Genomic DNA, 16591 nt, shown 5'->3' with positions numbered 1-16591 from the left:
AGAAGCTTTAAACGCTCGGTACCTGTCAAACGGACTCCGCAGAAGGCTTCAACCTGCTGCACTAGCGAATATATAAAGAGGATTCGGCAGAAAAAGAGTACCCTGACGACTCGCCCACCAATTCCAAGCCTGCGTGGCTGGAAAGAATGGTCGAATTGACATGGAACAGAAACCCCGTTCCGGAACCGCGAGCTACGAAATCCAAACCAATGGCGCCTCCAATGCCATCGCAGCCGCAGGTGCCTGAAAATATCGCCTTTGGTCCCTGTGCTTCGACCGCCTCCCTGTTTCTATATGCTCAGGGCTCGGTGATCTTGTGCCTGCATCATGACACGCTTGCGATTGAGCGGAAGTTCGAAAGCCATGCCGAGGATGTGAGTTTCATATCCGTGGATAATGTCAGCGAGCGAGGTGCAGGGAGGTTGGTGGTTAGCTACGATGTCGGACAGACAGCAATTGTCTGGGATTTGTTCACAGGAAATGCGATCGCACGATTTGCCTCCTTCGAACAGTTACGAGTGGCATCTTGGATGCGAAACGGGAATGTGGTCTTTGGTGTGTTTTCCCATCTATATTTCTCAAATAATCAATACTGACACCTGTGTGCTAGGAAATGAGAAGGGGGATGTGATTCTCTTCGAACCGTCTACCTCCGAAAATATATCTTGTCGCACCATTTTTGACCCTATTACCGCCTTAGCGCCAGGGTCCGATTGTCGGACTTATGCTATCGGGTACGTGTGTATCAACACCATAGGGAGCCTTCTTGGCTGACCAATTCAGATATCAGAACGGTTCGATCCTAATAACAACCCTTCATCCGACCTTTACTATTCTTCATACCATGTCAACTTCCCGCGGCCCATCACCGATTGTGTCGTTGGCATGGCATGCTTCGTCGTCAAAGCAAAAGTCGGACATGCTGGCTACCCTGGCGGCTAACGGTGATCTCAGAGTCTGGAGCGTGGCCAAACCGCCGGGCAAGGAGCCACCGCGTGTGATCCGGATCTTGAAGAGGTCAGATACTTCTTCTTCTGCAGAGCCCAAGTGGATGGCTTGGTCAAAGAATGGAAGGATTGTGCAGTATTTGGACGGGTAAGTTTAGTAGCAAGGCAATGCCTCCAAATTCGATCAGAGCGGCTAATGCCGGTGATAAATTCCAGCGAAACATGGTCATGGGACGTCAGGACAAAGCATGTGACTTCGGAACCCATTCCTACAATAGACAATCCTCGCGGGTTTGCCAGTTACGGAGCGACAGCCACACTGTTCACACTGGGTCCTCAGTATACCGTGCAGCAGTATGATTTGGATAACCCAGCCATGGTAGCCAACGTACAGCATCTCCCTGCTGGAGTACTTCCTACGTCTTTGGAGGAGGCCAGAACGGGCTCTATGTCACCACGAACTCTGCAAGAGGCCCCTGATATGCGCGAGTCGGGCCCCCTATTTGGAACCAGACGTGCCCCGTATGACTCGAGTGGCATTGATGCTGTGCGACAACAACGCGCGGACCTGACCAGTCCTGCCTCCTCCCGCAGCCATGCGAACTCAGTGACCTCGAAGACCTCCTCTAACAAGTACAGGATGATGCCATTTTCGCCACCCAGCAGATCCGGCCATACTGGTACCTCATTCTCCATGACTTCGGCCAGTGGCAGAGAGACCCCTCAGCCATCCGGAGCGTCATATGCATACGCTTCGTCGGTGTCGATGTCTTCGGTCAAAAGCTCACGGGCTGGTGCCGGCTCTCGGTTGAGAAACGAGGTTCAACTGAGTCCTGCTGATAAACCAATCGACCTGTTCCCTTTCACACGCGCACGCCTCAATGACGTGCCGTATAGATCCCATCGCCCACTGGATGAGTCGCACTTGACCCCAGATGATCTACGACAGCAAATGCTGAATCTCGTTTTTGGCTGGGAGGGGGATATTGATGGATTGATTAATGATGAGCGTACGTGTCCCACCGCAATTCTGTTCTACCGAGAGTTTCTCTTATTGATTTTTTAACTAGTGAGCCGTCACTCCCCGGGGAGTCCGAGCGCCATTATACTAGCCCAGTGGCTTGGAGAATCAGATACCGACGATATGGTTTCCATGCTTTCGTCGGGCCCTGCTTCTACCGCAGACTGGATGCTTTTAGCTTTCAGTCAGATGAGTGGTGAATCGCAGGCTAACAAAGTTGGTCAGGCCTTTGTTCAAAAGCTGCTGGAAATTGGCGACGTACACACCGCGGCAACGGTCTCCCTGGGACTCGGGGATAGGAACGATGCTATTGAAGTATACGTGTCGCAGAACTACTACATGGAGGCCATTTTAATGACCTGTCTTGTTATGCCAACTGACTGGCAGCGCCAATCTTTCTTGGTGAGGTGCTGGGGAGAACATGTTGTTTCGCACTCCCAGCAGCAGCTTGCGATCCGCTGTTTTATGTGTACAGGAGTGGAACCTTCAGAGCCCTGGACTTCGCCGGCGGCCCAACAGGCTGCGTCATTTGCCGAAGTCATTTCGAGGAGGTCTCCTATGACATCCCCAGAGCCTCAATTTCAAAATCCAGCGAATTTGCTGGCTCCTCCAAACCCTCAACCCAAGGGCGCAAGCGAGACGAGACAGCCGGCCAAAACACCAGCGCTCAAGCTGATCACTTCCTTTGATTCTCAGCCAAGCCACAAATTCCGATTTCCGGGGTTGAAATCTGATGACCGGACACCGACCAATGCTCCCGGAATCACCCCGATCGCCGAATCCGCCGTCGGGGAATCAGCTGTCTCTCCCGGAGGATTTGGTTCTTACAAAATGAACAATGTCCAAAGTATCAACAACGCGGTGAATCCTAGAACTGGAACCCCGGGGTTCTCCAGGCGACGTCTCCCTTCTATTGGAGAGACACCTGTGGATGTGCACCCGCCAACCTTCCCCTCCAATGGCTTCATCAAGCCCGAGGATTACAGTTCAACATCGGAGAATGACGATGCTCAGCAAGATAAGGAACAGCCCAAGCAAAAAGGAAAGCTTGGACTGCTTACTTCCGCGCGCTATGAACCAGATGAGAGCTATAAGCCGAGCCCCCAGACTGCAGTCCAAGCCAGCTCAGACAAATTTGCAGGCATCAAAGGTCTTCCTGCCCCCGCTGCTGGAATATTCGATGCCTTCAAAGAGCGATCAGACAGCCGAATGGGATCTCGAGACCGGAAGCCGGATGGCTTGCAGCTTCAGTTGCATCACGTGAACTCGTCCCAAGAAGACCTGAATGAACAGCCGGATCCGATGATGGGCAGTTTTCGGAGCCCAGCGTCTACGTTGAACGGCTACAGCTCTGCGAAAAGTCCCAGCGTTAGTGGTCGTAGTATCGACCAGTACATAAGCAGCCTTGACGAGGCTAACTACCACGCGAGAAGAACCCAAGGCCACCGCTCACAAGGCCGAGGACGCCGAAATACGGACGATGCAGCCAGTCAGAGCTCTGCCCGACGACATCACTCCAGGAATACCTCCCAAGAGACAAGAGGACGGCATGAAAACCGTTACATCCCTGCGGCCAAGCGCTCACCTTCTTCTCCAGTTCCAATGTCCCCTGAAGAGTTGGCTCATTATCATAATATTGAGAAGAATGGGGAGAGCCATCGGAACAAGCTTTCATCTAAAGCACGAAGCACTAGCCGAGTGAGGAAACCCCGTTCTCGAAATTCTTCAGAGCGTCGCAACAATCGCTCTTCTAGTCGGCACACAGCTAGTCGTGTAGCCCTGGAAAAGAACGAGCCCTCAAGAGGTCGCAGCATGGATAGACCGGCGTCGCGTCCGAGGTCTCCCTCCTCTCCAATTCCCATGTCCGTCACAGACGATGCTTTGAGGCTCGTCACCAGTGATAGAGAGCGGAGAACCCAGCAGCGAAGTAGTAGCCGCCGTCCAGAGAAAGGTGCTGGTGCGACTAGCGACTCCTCCCCGGAAACTAGACGCACGAGGGTGAGGTCTCGCAGCCGTCAAGGTCACGATTCGAGGCCACAAACTGTTCATGACCAGGACGAGTCGATGATTATTGGCCATGGCAACGAGGACATCATCTTGGACGTCAAGACCCAGGAGTTAACCGCTATGCTCTCTCCCGAACAGGCCAGAGAAATCCACTCTGCAACTGTGCCGCCGACTGGATTGTCAGAGCAGAGAAGGAAAGAGCTCGCCGCTGCCGAGTTGGAAGCTCGACGCCTGTCGCTGGCACGCAACCCATCCGCGCCTAATATCCCATTCCCGGGAGAACTGCAGCCCTCGCGGGGCGCCTTGGAGAGCCCGCCTTTCTCAGTCAACTCTTTTGGTCCTCGGACACCGGGCCGACGCAGAGTTTCGTCGAGCAAAGGCTCGCCGGAGTATCCGAGTAGCTCCGATTCGAACTCATCCCGATCTGGCGGCCCGCCGGGGTTGCCGTCAACCCCGAAGGCAATGCGACACCCGAGATATAACGGGTACGAGGAGACCGTGCCATCAGTTCCTCCCGTGCCTGACAGTGCCACTCTTCTAACCGACCCGCGATACTTCATGGGCGAGGCGGAGAGAATTGGCCGGTCCATGTCTGTTCCAGTGCCCGAAAACCAGCAGACAGGAGCCGTGCCCACTGACCTGCCCACCCACCCGAGATTCAACCCGCGCCTTCCAAGGAGTCGCTCAACCAGCAGAGGCCGAAACGTGAGCCATCGACGAGAGGGCTCGCGGGAGATGAGCGGGTCAGGTGGCTACAGCTACGGTGGTTCTCCCGTGACCGTCAGCATCGAGGAAACCATCGAGAATGCTATGCAACAAAAGCAGGTCGAAAACCCTCCCATCCTGCCGGAGCTGCAGCACTTGAACACTCCTCCCCCACCCCCACCCCCATTCATTCCTTTATCGTCGGGGGGCGCATCTCCGCGAGAATCTTCCGGCACCATTGACATTGCCATTGACAATAACGAGAACATGGGCAAATTGCTTCCTCGGGCGATGACTGCCGCTCCAGCCCCTAACATGGAGACACGCCCCACACTCGAGCGCCGCCGGATGTCTTTTGATCACCGTCGCGGCCGAAGTGTGAACGAAAGCTTCACTACGAAAATCCGCAACTTGACCCGGATGGGTAGCCGTGGACCCGAATCCTGGGTGCAACCTGGCGAGATGAATATACCTTACGAAAGCGTGCAGATGGCCGAAGGTCGGATGTAATGCAGGTTATATTTTTGGTTTGACTTTTCATGAATTTCCTTGGTTACTGTTTTACCTTTCCCATTTTACTACGTTTTGTTCTGGGTGGATCTCAAATAGTTGGAACATTGGATTAACGATTAACGACCTCTGCTTTTGATTTATGGTTCTCTTTTTTCATGTTTCCAGATGTTAATGGTATAAGTACCACCAAATCTGTTTTTCCTTACTTTTGATTCTATACCCTTTCTTTTATAGTATGACAGATCTGGGTCTTTTCGCTCGACAGCGACTGGTCACCTTTCTGTCTGCATTTATTTCTCTTCTTACGTTCTTTCGTATCTAAATCGGGCCTGCAAGGGCGCAGAAAAAGTCATTTCAACCCGGGTAATCAGGATGTGAGACTTGTTTTGTCCCTGGTCATTCATTGCCATGCCATGTTACAGTCAGGTTCTATAATTGAATAATCGAATGCGCTCCTTATTGATTTGCTGATGCACTACGTAAGATTTTACACTGGGAAACGTAGAACAGTGAAGTTTGGCTAAACGTACATGTACATTGAATCAAGGCATTCTTTCCATGCCATCACCTTGGTAGATCGAACTTCACCAGCTCTTTCCTCCACTCCAGGAATCAGCACCAGCCTTCCGTTCGGCCTCTACCAGCCGATCGAACTCGGCCTGAGACTGTTGGCGCTCTCGCTGCCGACTCCAATCCGGACTTGAAGCGGAAGAACCAGAGCTAGAGCCAGAGCTAGATGCCTCTTCCCAGGAACCCCTGCTTCCCTGATCCTGCTCCGGAGAGCCCGACATAGTCTGCTGTCTGATCCGTTCCCAGGCACTTCCGCCCTGACTCTTGCGCTCGGCCGCCCTGTACTCCGGAGCCGTGGGACTAGCATCGTCATCATCGAAGAAACTCTGGCCCTGAGGCTGCTCCACAATCGGCTGAGTCTGAGTCTGAGTCTGAATCTGAGGCCGAGAAGCCGACGACTGCGATTCCCAACCCGTCTCCACCGGCGCCGCCTGCTCCTCCACGGCCTCCTTACCCACAACCTGCCCCCTCCTCTTCTCCGCCAACTCGCGCATCATCGCCTCCTTCTGCTTCCGCTGAATCGCCTCCGTGCTCTGGTTCGTCCCCTGCTTCCTAAAATCCTCCAGTCGCGGGTCAACCGCCATGCCCACGCTCTCCGTAAACGCCGCCACGATATTACTCAGCGTCAGACCCGCCAGCGTCCAGAAGAACCCGCGCATGCCCACCACCCCCATGATCCTCGCCGCGTTCGCCGAGTCCGCCTTCGCCATGTTCATGAGCGCCTTGACCCCCTCCACCGGCTTCACCCACGCCCCGTCTTCGCGGTAATACATCCGCCACGTCTCGTGCGTCCGCAGCGTCCGGTTCACGGACCAGTATGTCACTGCGAGCCCGACCGGCGCGCCGAATCGCTCGTAGTACACCTTGCGGCTGGCGTGCTGCGTTATCGCGTCGACTTCCTCCTGTCGCACGGGTCGCTCGGCCACGGCTTGGATCGTGAGGAGACGTCGGTTGATCGTTGCGGTGAGTTTCCTGCGCCAGGCTTGTGGGCCCGGGTAGAATGCCATTATGAAGAGGTCCGGGCGTACGACTGTCTCTGGGCGCACTTGCGCTGGGTGGTATTTTGGGATCGGGAATTCGGGGTTCGGGGGCACGAAGCTGTCGGCGGGGAGGGGGGCGCCCATTGTGTCTGTTGTGCCTTGGGGGGAGGCGTCGTCGAGGACCATCTTGGTTGTTCTCCGGTTGGAGGTCGGAGGAGGTCAGAGGGAGGGTCGTGGAGTGTGGTTGGTTAGGGTGTGGTTTTGATGGAATTGGGTTGGATTGAACTGAATTGAGTTGGGTGGAGAAGGAGAGCTCAGAAGATGGAGAGCAGAGCAGACTGTGCTTGATGTCATGGCGCATTGCTTAGTCAGGACAGTTATGCATAGAGATGGCAATGTACATTATTTCTAGTTTATGACCCGATCGGGAAGTATGTGTATGCGAGGCACTTGAGTACTCATGTTGTTATATGAAATGACGATCCTAATCAACTGGGACATACACTACCAGCTACTACTATGCATATACGTATCTCTCCCTCTAACCGGTTGATCCTCCTAGATCTGCTCAAACGATAGATTCCGAATGCGATAGTACGTATCTACCCAAGTCAGTCAGAGGGCACTTCATCCAGGCAAAAGATACTCACCTTCCGAGGGACCCGGGGTTCCAGACGAGCCTTCCATTTGCAGATTGATGATTCTAAACATGGTTATTGATTGTTCTGTATCTAGATGGAGATAGGGATTGAACTCACAGATGCAATGGCTTTCCTACGTATTCGCCGCCATACTGGGTCGTCACCAGCTCGTCGTCGAGGTAGAACGTCACCGAGATGTTGGAACCGTCTTCGTCGCGGATCTCAGTGCGCACGGTGTGGAAGTCATCCGGCGATGGGTACTCCGTGTCCAGGGCTTGGACTTCAGAGGATGACTTATTTCATTCATTAGTCGATGTCTATATGCGTGGTTAGGGGCGAGGGGAACTTACATTGAAAGTATTGAAGCTGATATCTCCGCTTCCTACAAATTACCCAACAGTTAGTCCAAGTCCAAGTCCAAATCGAATTCCTTCACAATAGGAAGAAAAGCTCACCCTTCCACTCCGCCAGATCGATCTCCGGCGGCCATGTATTCGCGCCATTCAGCCAAAACGCGGGCCAAGTGCCCGTTCCGACCGGCGCCTGGAACTCCGCCTCGATGTTGAAGCCCGACCCTTCTTCCACCGTGAAGGTCGTGGCGGAGTGCACCGCGCCAGAGAGATAGTTGATCTCCTGCCCGCCGCTGGTCGGCTCTTCGCCGGAGACGGGCTTCGCGACCAGCGTCAGCGTGCCGTCCGCGACGGAGATGTACTCCTGGTCGGTGGAGTTGCCTTTCATGCGGGCGGAGCCATTGTGGTCGGAGCCCCAGGGGTAGAGGTATGCGAAGTACTCTTCCAGCGAAGAGACGGAGTCGAAGGCAGTGGTTGGGATGAGGGTTGTTGCTGCGGAGGCGGCGAGGGGGAAGGCGAGGAGGGTGGTTGGGAGGTGCATTTTGCTTCCTCGTCTTAATTGAGCTGTACGAGGGACTAGGAAAGACGGAGCAATTGGAAAAGACCGAGGACTACGGAGTAGGGTCTTTATACCTGCGATCAGACTGTCAGAATCAACGGAGGGATCCTGACGATCCCCGAAGCATCCCAGACAGCGGACCTATGAAGCATGTCACCCTTTTTGTTCGGAGGCTGGCCCGTTCCAGAAAGGGTAATCTGCTCTGACCGAGTCATGTCACAAACCTAATCTATTCCTCCACGCTTCACCTGAAACCCTTATGCAGCATAGTTCTAAGACTATGTGCCAATATAGATTAGGTTACGTAGTCACTGACGTACGGATAATTACACCCCACGCCGGTACGATTCCCAATCAACGTGCAGGTATCAAACATATCAAGCCCTGCAAGCTGAGTGTTTCACCGAAATATCCCCGACGACCCTGGATCGGCAGTGATCTCTTCCTGATGGGGTCGCTCTTTAGCGTAGGGTCAGATGTTTCCTTGGTCAGAAGGCGCACTTGGCGGCGGATGCGAATCCCCGGTTCATCGTATGTCCCGTGTGTAGGGCCCACATCGTCGTTTCGAGAATGCCACCTTAGACCCCTGGGATGTGTAGAGCTGCAAGCATAGACAGCTACGCCAGTATGTGGAACAACACAACACGGCCAATATGTATTCTAAGTAAATGGGACAGGTCGATCATGTCACATGTTACTCGGGCACAGAATGATATAAAGCAGGCCGTCGTCGCTAGATTGAATGATAGCAAGTCTACTCACACTCGTTTGACAACTTTCAGTTTTTCATTATGTTTTCCAATTGTTTCATTCCTTTTCTTCTGGCCTCCGCCCTGCCGTCCGTCCTGGCTGACGGTTACAGCAACATCGATCGGTCTGCCACCTCGGGAGCCCAGTCTCTCCTCCGACTGATCCAATCCCGGTTCGGATCTCAATATCTTTCCGGCCAGCAGGATCTGGCCAGCCTTCAATGGGTGCAGGAGAATATTGGCAAAACTCCCGCCATCCTAGGCAGTGACTTCATGGATTACACTCCCTCCTCTGTTGCGCACGGCTCCAAATCCAACGCCACCGAGGACGCCATCAACTTCCACCACCAAGGCGGTATCAACGCACTCGTCTGGCACTGGCGGGCACCAGCCTGTCTCTACGATACCTCTGAAAACCCCTGGTATACAGGATTCTACACCAAGGCAACGTGCTTTGACGCCAAAAAGGCGCTGGCCGAGGCAAGCCACAACGGAACCAACTATGGCCTCCTGCTCCGCGATATCGACGCCATCGCCGCTCAAATCAAGCGTCTCTCCGCAGCCAACGTTCCGATCTTGTTTCGTCCCCTGCACGAACCCGAGGGCGCATGGTTCTGGTGGGGCTCCCAAGGGGCCGACACATTCCTCGAGCTCTGGGACCTCGTCCACACCCGCATCACGGTGCATCATAACCTTCACAATATCGTCTGGGTATGCAACACCGCGGACCCCAAGTGGTATCCTGGCAACGACAAGTGTGATATCGCGACGATCGATCACTATGCCGACGCTGGGGACCACGGAGTCCTGGAGCAGAAATGGCATGCGCTGTACGAAGTGACTGGCGGTCAGCGAGTGCTGGCGTTAGCTGAAGTCGGCGTCATTCCGGATCCGGAGCAGCAGGCCAAGACTAACACACACTGGGCCTACTGGATGACCTGGTCTGAGGAGTTTATTAAGGATGGCAAGTACAACACCAAGGAGTTTCTTCAGAAGGTGTACGAGAGTCCTTACATTGTCACGCTGGAGGATGCTCAGAAGCATGGCAATGGAACACTCTCGCGTCGTCGCCGTTTCTAGGGGAATGAAGTTGCTTCACAAAACATTAAGAGGTATATTGAGTGTTTTCGTTTGGTCCTACCAGCTTAGAAAGGTGTTGTACCTGGTCTTGAACTTATTGTTAGGTAGTTGTGCTGCCGTGATGTAGACACTAGTCGCTCTTTGAATTCATTCCGTGTTGTTCCCGCGCCGAGGCTGCCATTTATCTTCGTCATAGTAATCACTAAAATTTACTAGCGCCTAGTATGCAGAAAGTAATCGCATCGTTAGCGCCTAATCTAAATATTATTTTAGAGAGGTGCTCGGGTTAATCGCCTTTTAATAATTAACTGCGTATATACTTGAAGTAGAGATGTTGTGCATTATAGAGGAGGAATTGACACTTTGTAATAGATTATTGGGAAATCCCAATACCAGCGTAAGCCTAAAAAATTGCTGAGAATTAACATTCTGGTGTAGTTAGTGGAAGCGTTGATAATCATCAATGATCGGGACTGATATCTCCGCATGATTGAGAATGAAGATGATTACCCGTTAGGATAACACTATATTTCTGTACGCAAAATACAGGAACGACTTTTTTATACAATTGGGGTGATAGCTCAGTTGGGAGAGCGCACGACTGAAGTCAACTTCAATCAGTCAGAACACCTGGCAATCGTGAGGTCACCGGTTCAATCCCGGTTCATCCCATTCTCCAACTTCTTTTTTGCTCTACATATCTAGTGGGACAGTCTCAAAGTGCCAAGATCCCAGTTATCTACTCCGTAACGTATTTCACAAGCGAGCCGCCACCACAAAACGAACCGCCACCTCCACCTAATTTCTGCCTGTGGGCCAAATACTAGAGGCTTTATCAACAAAACAATTATATTTTTATCTAAAAATTAATTAGGAACTCAATTAGGACATTATAATTGTTTATATCCTAAAATATAATAATCACTACAGCGCGGGAGCACTCGTACGCGTGGCCTATCTGCAGGAAATACAAGATCTAGAGAAAACATATTTTAAACTTTATTATCTTTATTCTCACGCTAAAATTACTTTAAGCCCTTTTAAATAACTGGTCCCTCTGTAAGAGCTAGCTGCCTAATAAAATATTTTCTTTTTCAAAGCTTCTTTATATTAGAAGCGCGTAATTCGTGGATTTCTTTATATATAAGAACAAGCTTATTAAGATATAATTTATAACCTTTAATAAACTTCTTTATACGCGTCTCTAGCGAAAACAAAAGGCTCTATATACACTCATATATACACGTTTTAAGTAACTGCTTCACGGTAGAGGCCTGCTTTTCAAGCTGCCAAGTTATATAAGGCGTTTTTAGAGCTATATTAGTTAATTAACTACCTAATAGTATAGGGGTCTTTAGCTGAATATTCAGCTAATTAAATATCCTATCTAAATTAAATAGAACTAGATTAATACCTACAAAGCTATTCCGAATAATATTTATTTAAAAAGCGCGTTCGTGAGTTTGTGGAAAGGCCTCTAAGAAATTAAACTTATTAATATAATTAATTCCTAAGTGTGCCTGCTTCTTTACTAAGCTACTATATATCTACTTTAAAGGTGAGAAGCAGCTAATATTTAGAGGCTGCAGTAGATATAATAAATATATAAATATATAAATAAGAATAATATTATTCTTGCTGTATATTTGATCGAACTGAGATATCAGATAACTACTATAATTATTTAGAATTAAGAGATAATAATTCCCAGTTATACAGCTAATAATAATAAAAATAAAAAGATTCTTAAGCCAGTAAAGGCCTATCTCATCAGTAGTCTATCCATTAGGACTAACTTCAATCCTACTATCGCGTGGGAGCTTAATATCTGTCAATTGGGGTCACCTGACATCACCTGATTCATCAGAATCACCTGATTTAGCCCCACAACCGAAATTATTCAAAATTCACTGCGACTTTATTCTCACTTTATTGAACTCTCACTTCCACCACCAAATTGTATGGGAAAAGTGAGGTGAAACTGAGCTTAATATGAGCGGAAAATAAAAAAGAAAATTTTTTGAAATATTTTTTATTTTGGATTAGCTTATTTTCTTATTTAGGAAATACCTAATTACTTCCTAATTAGGAAACACCTGACTACTTCCTAATTAAGAAATATCTAATTACTTCTTATTTAGGAAATATCTGATCGCGAGAATCATATAATAATTAGAAAACCAGTTATTATCTATTTCCTAATTTGGAAATTAAAAGTTTATTCTTTTATATTTGTAATATTTGATTTATTTTAAATATTTATAAATATGCAGTTAATCTCCTGCATATTTTCATTTTTTTTGATAAGTTGATTTTACTGTTTTAATTTGATAAGTTGATTTTATCTATTCAAGTTACTTATTAATTTATTTATTTATTAATTAATTTTACCCTTTCTTATTAATTTAATTAAAGTCGAATAATCAAAACCTTTAAGCTATTATTTTATAAGGTATTGCTCTAGGATCAGGTAACTACTATCTTTTTATTTGATTTTAGCCTACCTTCGACATCTGACAGTTATAAGCCTGGATTCTCTTATTATTTCTATTATTCTTATCTTTAATTATTAAGATGTTAAAGTTAATTCATTTGATTGAATTACTTTATTACTTTATTGATTTAATTACTTTATTGATTTAATTACTTTATTAATTTAATTATTTTATCGATCTAATTACTTTATTAACTTAAGCTTATTAATATAAATACAAAGCTTAATTTTTAATTAAACCAGTCACATAAATGGATTCACTGGTTTAACATAATTAAAATAATTACTAAAAATAAATATATTTGGGAATTTATTAATCTTAGTCACATGACTATGCCTGATTAACCTGTAAGGCCTAGTCACCCGGAATTATATGACTTAAACGAAAATGCTAGATTAATTATTAATCTAATCTAAAATGATTAAGCGCTTTATCAAGACCTATTACACGATTATGAATTAGTGTTTCGAGAATATTATTAATTAGATAAAGGTTTAGCCCTACTTCTAAGTTAATTAAAAATTTGATATCCTTAGTAAATAGGGTTCTAGTATCTGACCTAGAAACCCCATATCACATGCTACGGATCCTCTAAACAAAATTAGTACTTATTAATAAATCATGAAAAAGGGATATAATTAAGTAATATTATATAATTAAATCCCTGCAAAACAAATATTTAATTAAATCCTATATTTCCTTATGGGAAAATATATTTACTAAAGTAAAATTGCTAGAAATAAGCGAGGTAATAGATCCTTACTAAGTTTAATATAATTTTATTAAATTAATTAATAGTTCTTATTTAATATTTATAAATTATTAGATTGAAAAATTAAACAATAAAATTAAATCACATAAATAAATTCTAATATTTTATAATATGATTAAGTAATTTCAAGATTATGTAAAAATATTCTCTATAATTAAGTAAGTAAATCAGCTGAGCTAAATTACTTTAGTAACCTTTAAAAAAGAGGTCTTAGAAGATACCCTAAGTATTTTAAAAAATATTCTAAGTCCTAAATTTAATCTTAAATCGAAAAAACACTATTATTTATGTAAATCAGACCTGAACTAAGGAAATCATGATTTTAATTAATGTTTCTATATTAATAATTTATTAAAAAAACCACTAAATTGGTCACGTGATCCTAAGATAATTAAATAATTTAATAAAGCCTCTAAAAATCCTAAATTCCTAGGTGCTTTTAAAGCAACGAAAAAATGCTTAAAATCATAGAATCAAGCGGTAAATGACTTTATTAGGAATAGCCTGAAACACTAGTCCTAATTGGGCATTCAATACTGCTGCAGATACCCATATCTGTAATAATTTATTATTATTTAATGATTATTATTAATCGCCTACATTAATTTTTATAGGGAATACTCGAACATTAATTAAAGATTTCGGAATAGTTATTTTAAAACCTTTAAACCCTTATAAAGATAATATAATATTTAAATTACGTCATTACGCCTATATCCTAAATTTCTATATTAATATATTTTCAGCCACTAAAGCAAGAAATTCAGATATCTATCTTAATTTTAGGGCTATATACCTAGAAAGCCCTAATTATATCTTAATTTGCTAAATCCTTGAAATTTCAGAAATTTTCTTAATTAAATAGAATAATAATAATCATATTTAATAGTCACCTGAATTATCTCCTAAAAATAATCAAATTAACCTCCCGAATTCACTCCTGAATTCATTACTGAATTCACTACCAAATAATAAAGTAAATAAAATAAAGGTCTATTCAGCTCAAAAATCAACTTAATCTACTATTTCTACTATTCCAGCTAAATTATAGCATTCTTAATTAGGGCACCTAAGCTCAGAAGCCCTAAAACACCTTGATTTAGTAATTGTCAATTGGGGTCACCTGACATCACCTGATTCATCAGAATCACCTGATTTTGCCCCACAACTGAAATTATTCAAAATTCACTACGACTTTACTTTCACTTTATTGAACTCTCACTTCCACCACCAAATTGTATGGGAAAAGTGAGGTGAAACTGAGCTTAATGTGAGCGGAAAATGAAAAAGAAAAATTTCTGAAGAATTTCCTAGTTTAGACTAGCTTATCTTCCTATTTAAGAAACTACCAGTCGCTAGAATCCTATGGAAGTCAGAAAACATAATTTGATGAATTTCCTATCTAGGAAATTAAAAGTTTATTTTAACTACTGCAATTAATAGCTTTGTTCAGATGATTAATATAAAGGGTCCAGAATGTCTTGCCTATTTATTTTTATGAGTTATAAAGTAAATATTATTACCCTGATTATTCTGATATTATTTAAATGATTTTATTATGATTTATGTGTTGAATCTTGATTGTTCTGATTATTTTAATCATAAAATCGTGATTATTTAATTATTTAATTAATTTAATAATAATCTATGAGGTTGATCTTGAAGGCCTAGATTAATAATATGACTTACAAATGAAGGCCTAGAAGGATTTAATGATTTTATATTTGTAATATTTGCTTAGGGCCAGATTAAATTAGCTCTTATTTAATTATCTATAAATATGAAGTTAATAACCTGTATTAATTCATTCTTTTTATCAAGTTAATTTACCTACTTAATTTATTCAATTAAATTTCATTCATTCATTTAATTAATTTCATCTATCTACATGCATAGCGAATGGTAGGACCTCTAGTTTATCTATTTCAGATCTAGGTGGTCCAGGTGAACTATTTACTTCAGCTAACTGATTAATTTTTATTTATTCTATTTAATCATTTAAAATTTCTATTTAATCTACGTGACTTACCTACCCCATCTGACAGTTATGAGCCCGGTCTAGTCCTTTGTTCCTACTATTTATGCATACACGTGAATTAATCATTTATTTGTCTAATTAAATTTATATATATTTGATCGAATTTATACCTACACCTGAATTAATCATTTGTTTGTTTAATTAAATTTAACTTACATATGAATTAATTATTTGATTACTCACTATTGCAGTAAACTATTTACTATTTACGTTGATTTAATTTATTTAACCCGTGTACTTACTTTAAGTATTTTATTTTACCCGTCTGAAGTGTTTGATTGATTTAAATTATTTTATTGATTTATTAATTAAATTTATACACACGCGAATTAATTAATTACTTATCTATTCACTATTGCAGTAAATTATTTACTTATCTGATTTAATTAACCCTTACTTACCTAGTTCACTTTTACTTTATTGAACTTTTACTTTTACTACTAATTTATATAGTGAAAGTGAGGTAAAAGTAAGATAAAATAAAGGTCAAATAATTTAAATTATTTTATTAATTATTTAAGCTTACTAATATGGATATAAAGCTTAATTTTTAATTAAATTAGTTATATAACTGGATACACTGGTTTAATATGATTAAAATAATTACTAAAAGCAAACATGTTTAGGAATTCATTAATCCTAGTTACATAACTATGTCTGATTAATCTGTACGGCCTAGTTACCCGGAACCATGTGACCTTAATAAGAATACTAGATTAATTATTAATTTAATCTAAAATAATCAAGTGCTTTATCAAGACCTTTTACGTGATTATGAATTAGCACTTCGAGAATATCGCCATATAGATGAGGGCTTAGTCCTAATTCTACTCTTAATTAAGAACTTGATATTATCAGCTAATAAGGTTTTAATATCTAACAAAAAAACCTTATATCACGTGCTGCGGATCTTTCAAATGAAACTAGCTCCCACTAATAAATCAAGAAAACGCGATAGTATTAAATAATATTATATGTTTAAAAATCTGCAGAATAAATATTTAATTAATTTATATATTTTACTATAAGAAAATATCTATACTAAAGCGAAATCGCTTAAAATAAGCAAAGTGAATGATCTATACTAAGTTTAATATAACTTTATTAAAGCTATTTATAGGTCTTATTTAATATTTGTAAATTATTAGAGCGAAAAATTGAATA

General features: G+C 43.8%; 4 protein-coding genes and 1 non-coding gene across 5 annotated transcripts; 3 read left to right on the top strand and 2 right to left on the bottom strand.

Moving 5' to 3' along the window:
* Positions 1-146: 146 nt before the first annotated feature.
* On the top strand, positions 147-5190 carry P170DRAFT_367566 (WD domain, G-beta repeat protein; the record flags this gene model as incomplete). Its single annotated transcript, XM_024844812.1, has 5 exons — positions 147-555; positions 611-734; positions 784-1095; positions 1164-1957; positions 2018-5190. 5 exons carry the CDS (start codon positions 147-149, stop codon positions 5188-5190), a joined length of 4812 nt encoding a protein of 1603 aa, XP_024699527.1.
* A 517-nt stretch (positions 5191-5707) lies between these two features.
* On the bottom strand, positions 5708-7037 carry P170DRAFT_440542 (putative endo-1,3(4)-beta-glucanase). The gene has a single exon (XM_024850100.1). The coding sequence runs from the start codon at positions 6927-6929 to the stop codon at positions 5778-5780; it is 1152 nt and encodes a 383-aa protein (XP_024699526.1). The 5' UTR covers positions 6930-7037; the 3' UTR covers positions 5708-5777.
* Positions 7038-7195: 158 nt separating this feature from the next.
* P170DRAFT_513443 (glycoside hydrolase family 16 protein) lies at positions 7196-8334 on the bottom strand. Its single transcript, XM_024855111.1, has 5 exons — positions 7840-8334; positions 7735-7766; positions 7502-7677; positions 7394-7446; positions 7196-7345 (listed from the first exon to the last, which is right to left on the bottom strand). Exons 1-5 carry the CDS (start codon positions 8273-8275, stop codon positions 7302-7304), a joined length of 741 nt encoding a protein of 246 aa, XP_024699525.1. The 5' UTR covers positions 8276-8334; the 3' UTR covers positions 7196-7301.
* Positions 8335-8981: 647 nt separating this feature from the next.
* Positions 8982-10289, top strand: P170DRAFT_440540 (glycoside hydrolase). The gene has a single exon (XM_024850099.1). The coding sequence runs from the start codon at positions 9085-9087 to the stop codon at positions 10120-10122; it is 1038 nt and encodes a 345-aa protein (XP_024699524.1). The 5' UTR covers positions 8982-9084; the 3' UTR covers positions 10123-10289.
* A 403-nt stretch (positions 10290-10692) lies between these two features.
* P170DRAFT_t199 lies at positions 10693-10794 on the top strand. Its single transcript has one exon. It is a non-coding gene; the product is annotated as a tRNA-Phe (tRNA).
* Positions 10795-16591: the final 5797 nt, after the last annotated feature.

This window comes from Aspergillus steynii (genome assembly GCF_002849105.1).
Source record: "Aspergillus steynii IBT 23096 chromosome Unknown P170scaffold_9, whole genome shotgun sequence".
Taxonomy (NCBI): domain Eukaryota; kingdom Fungi; phylum Ascomycota; class Eurotiomycetes; order Eurotiales; family Aspergillaceae; genus Aspergillus; species Aspergillus steynii.
Note: the sequence above shows the minus strand (reverse complement) of the source record. Positions and strands in the feature narration are given on the sequence as shown.

Excerpts from the sequence above, each read along its gene's own strand:
- P170DRAFT_440540 (XM_024850099.1), top strand. The coding sequence starts at position 9,085 with ATGTTTTCCAATTGTTTCATTCCTTTTCTTCTGGCCTCCGCCCTGCCG.
- P170DRAFT_440542 (XM_024850100.1), bottom strand. The coding sequence starts at position 6,929 with ATGGTCCTCGACGACGCCTCCCCCCAAGGCACAACAGACACAATGGGC.
- P170DRAFT_513443 (XM_024855111.1), bottom strand. The coding sequence starts at position 8,275 with ATGCACCTCCCAACCACCCTCCTCGCCTTCCCCCTCGCCGCCTCCGCA. Across the intron at positions 7,767-7,839 it reads CGATCTGGCGGAGTGGAAGG|GAAGCGGAGATATCAGCTTC; the intron begins GTGAGCTTTTCT and ends GGTAATTTGTAG. Across the intron at positions 7,447-7,501 it reads GTAGGAAAGCCATTGCATCT|AATCATCAATCTGCAAATGG; the intron begins GTGAGTTCAATC and ends AACCATGTTTAG.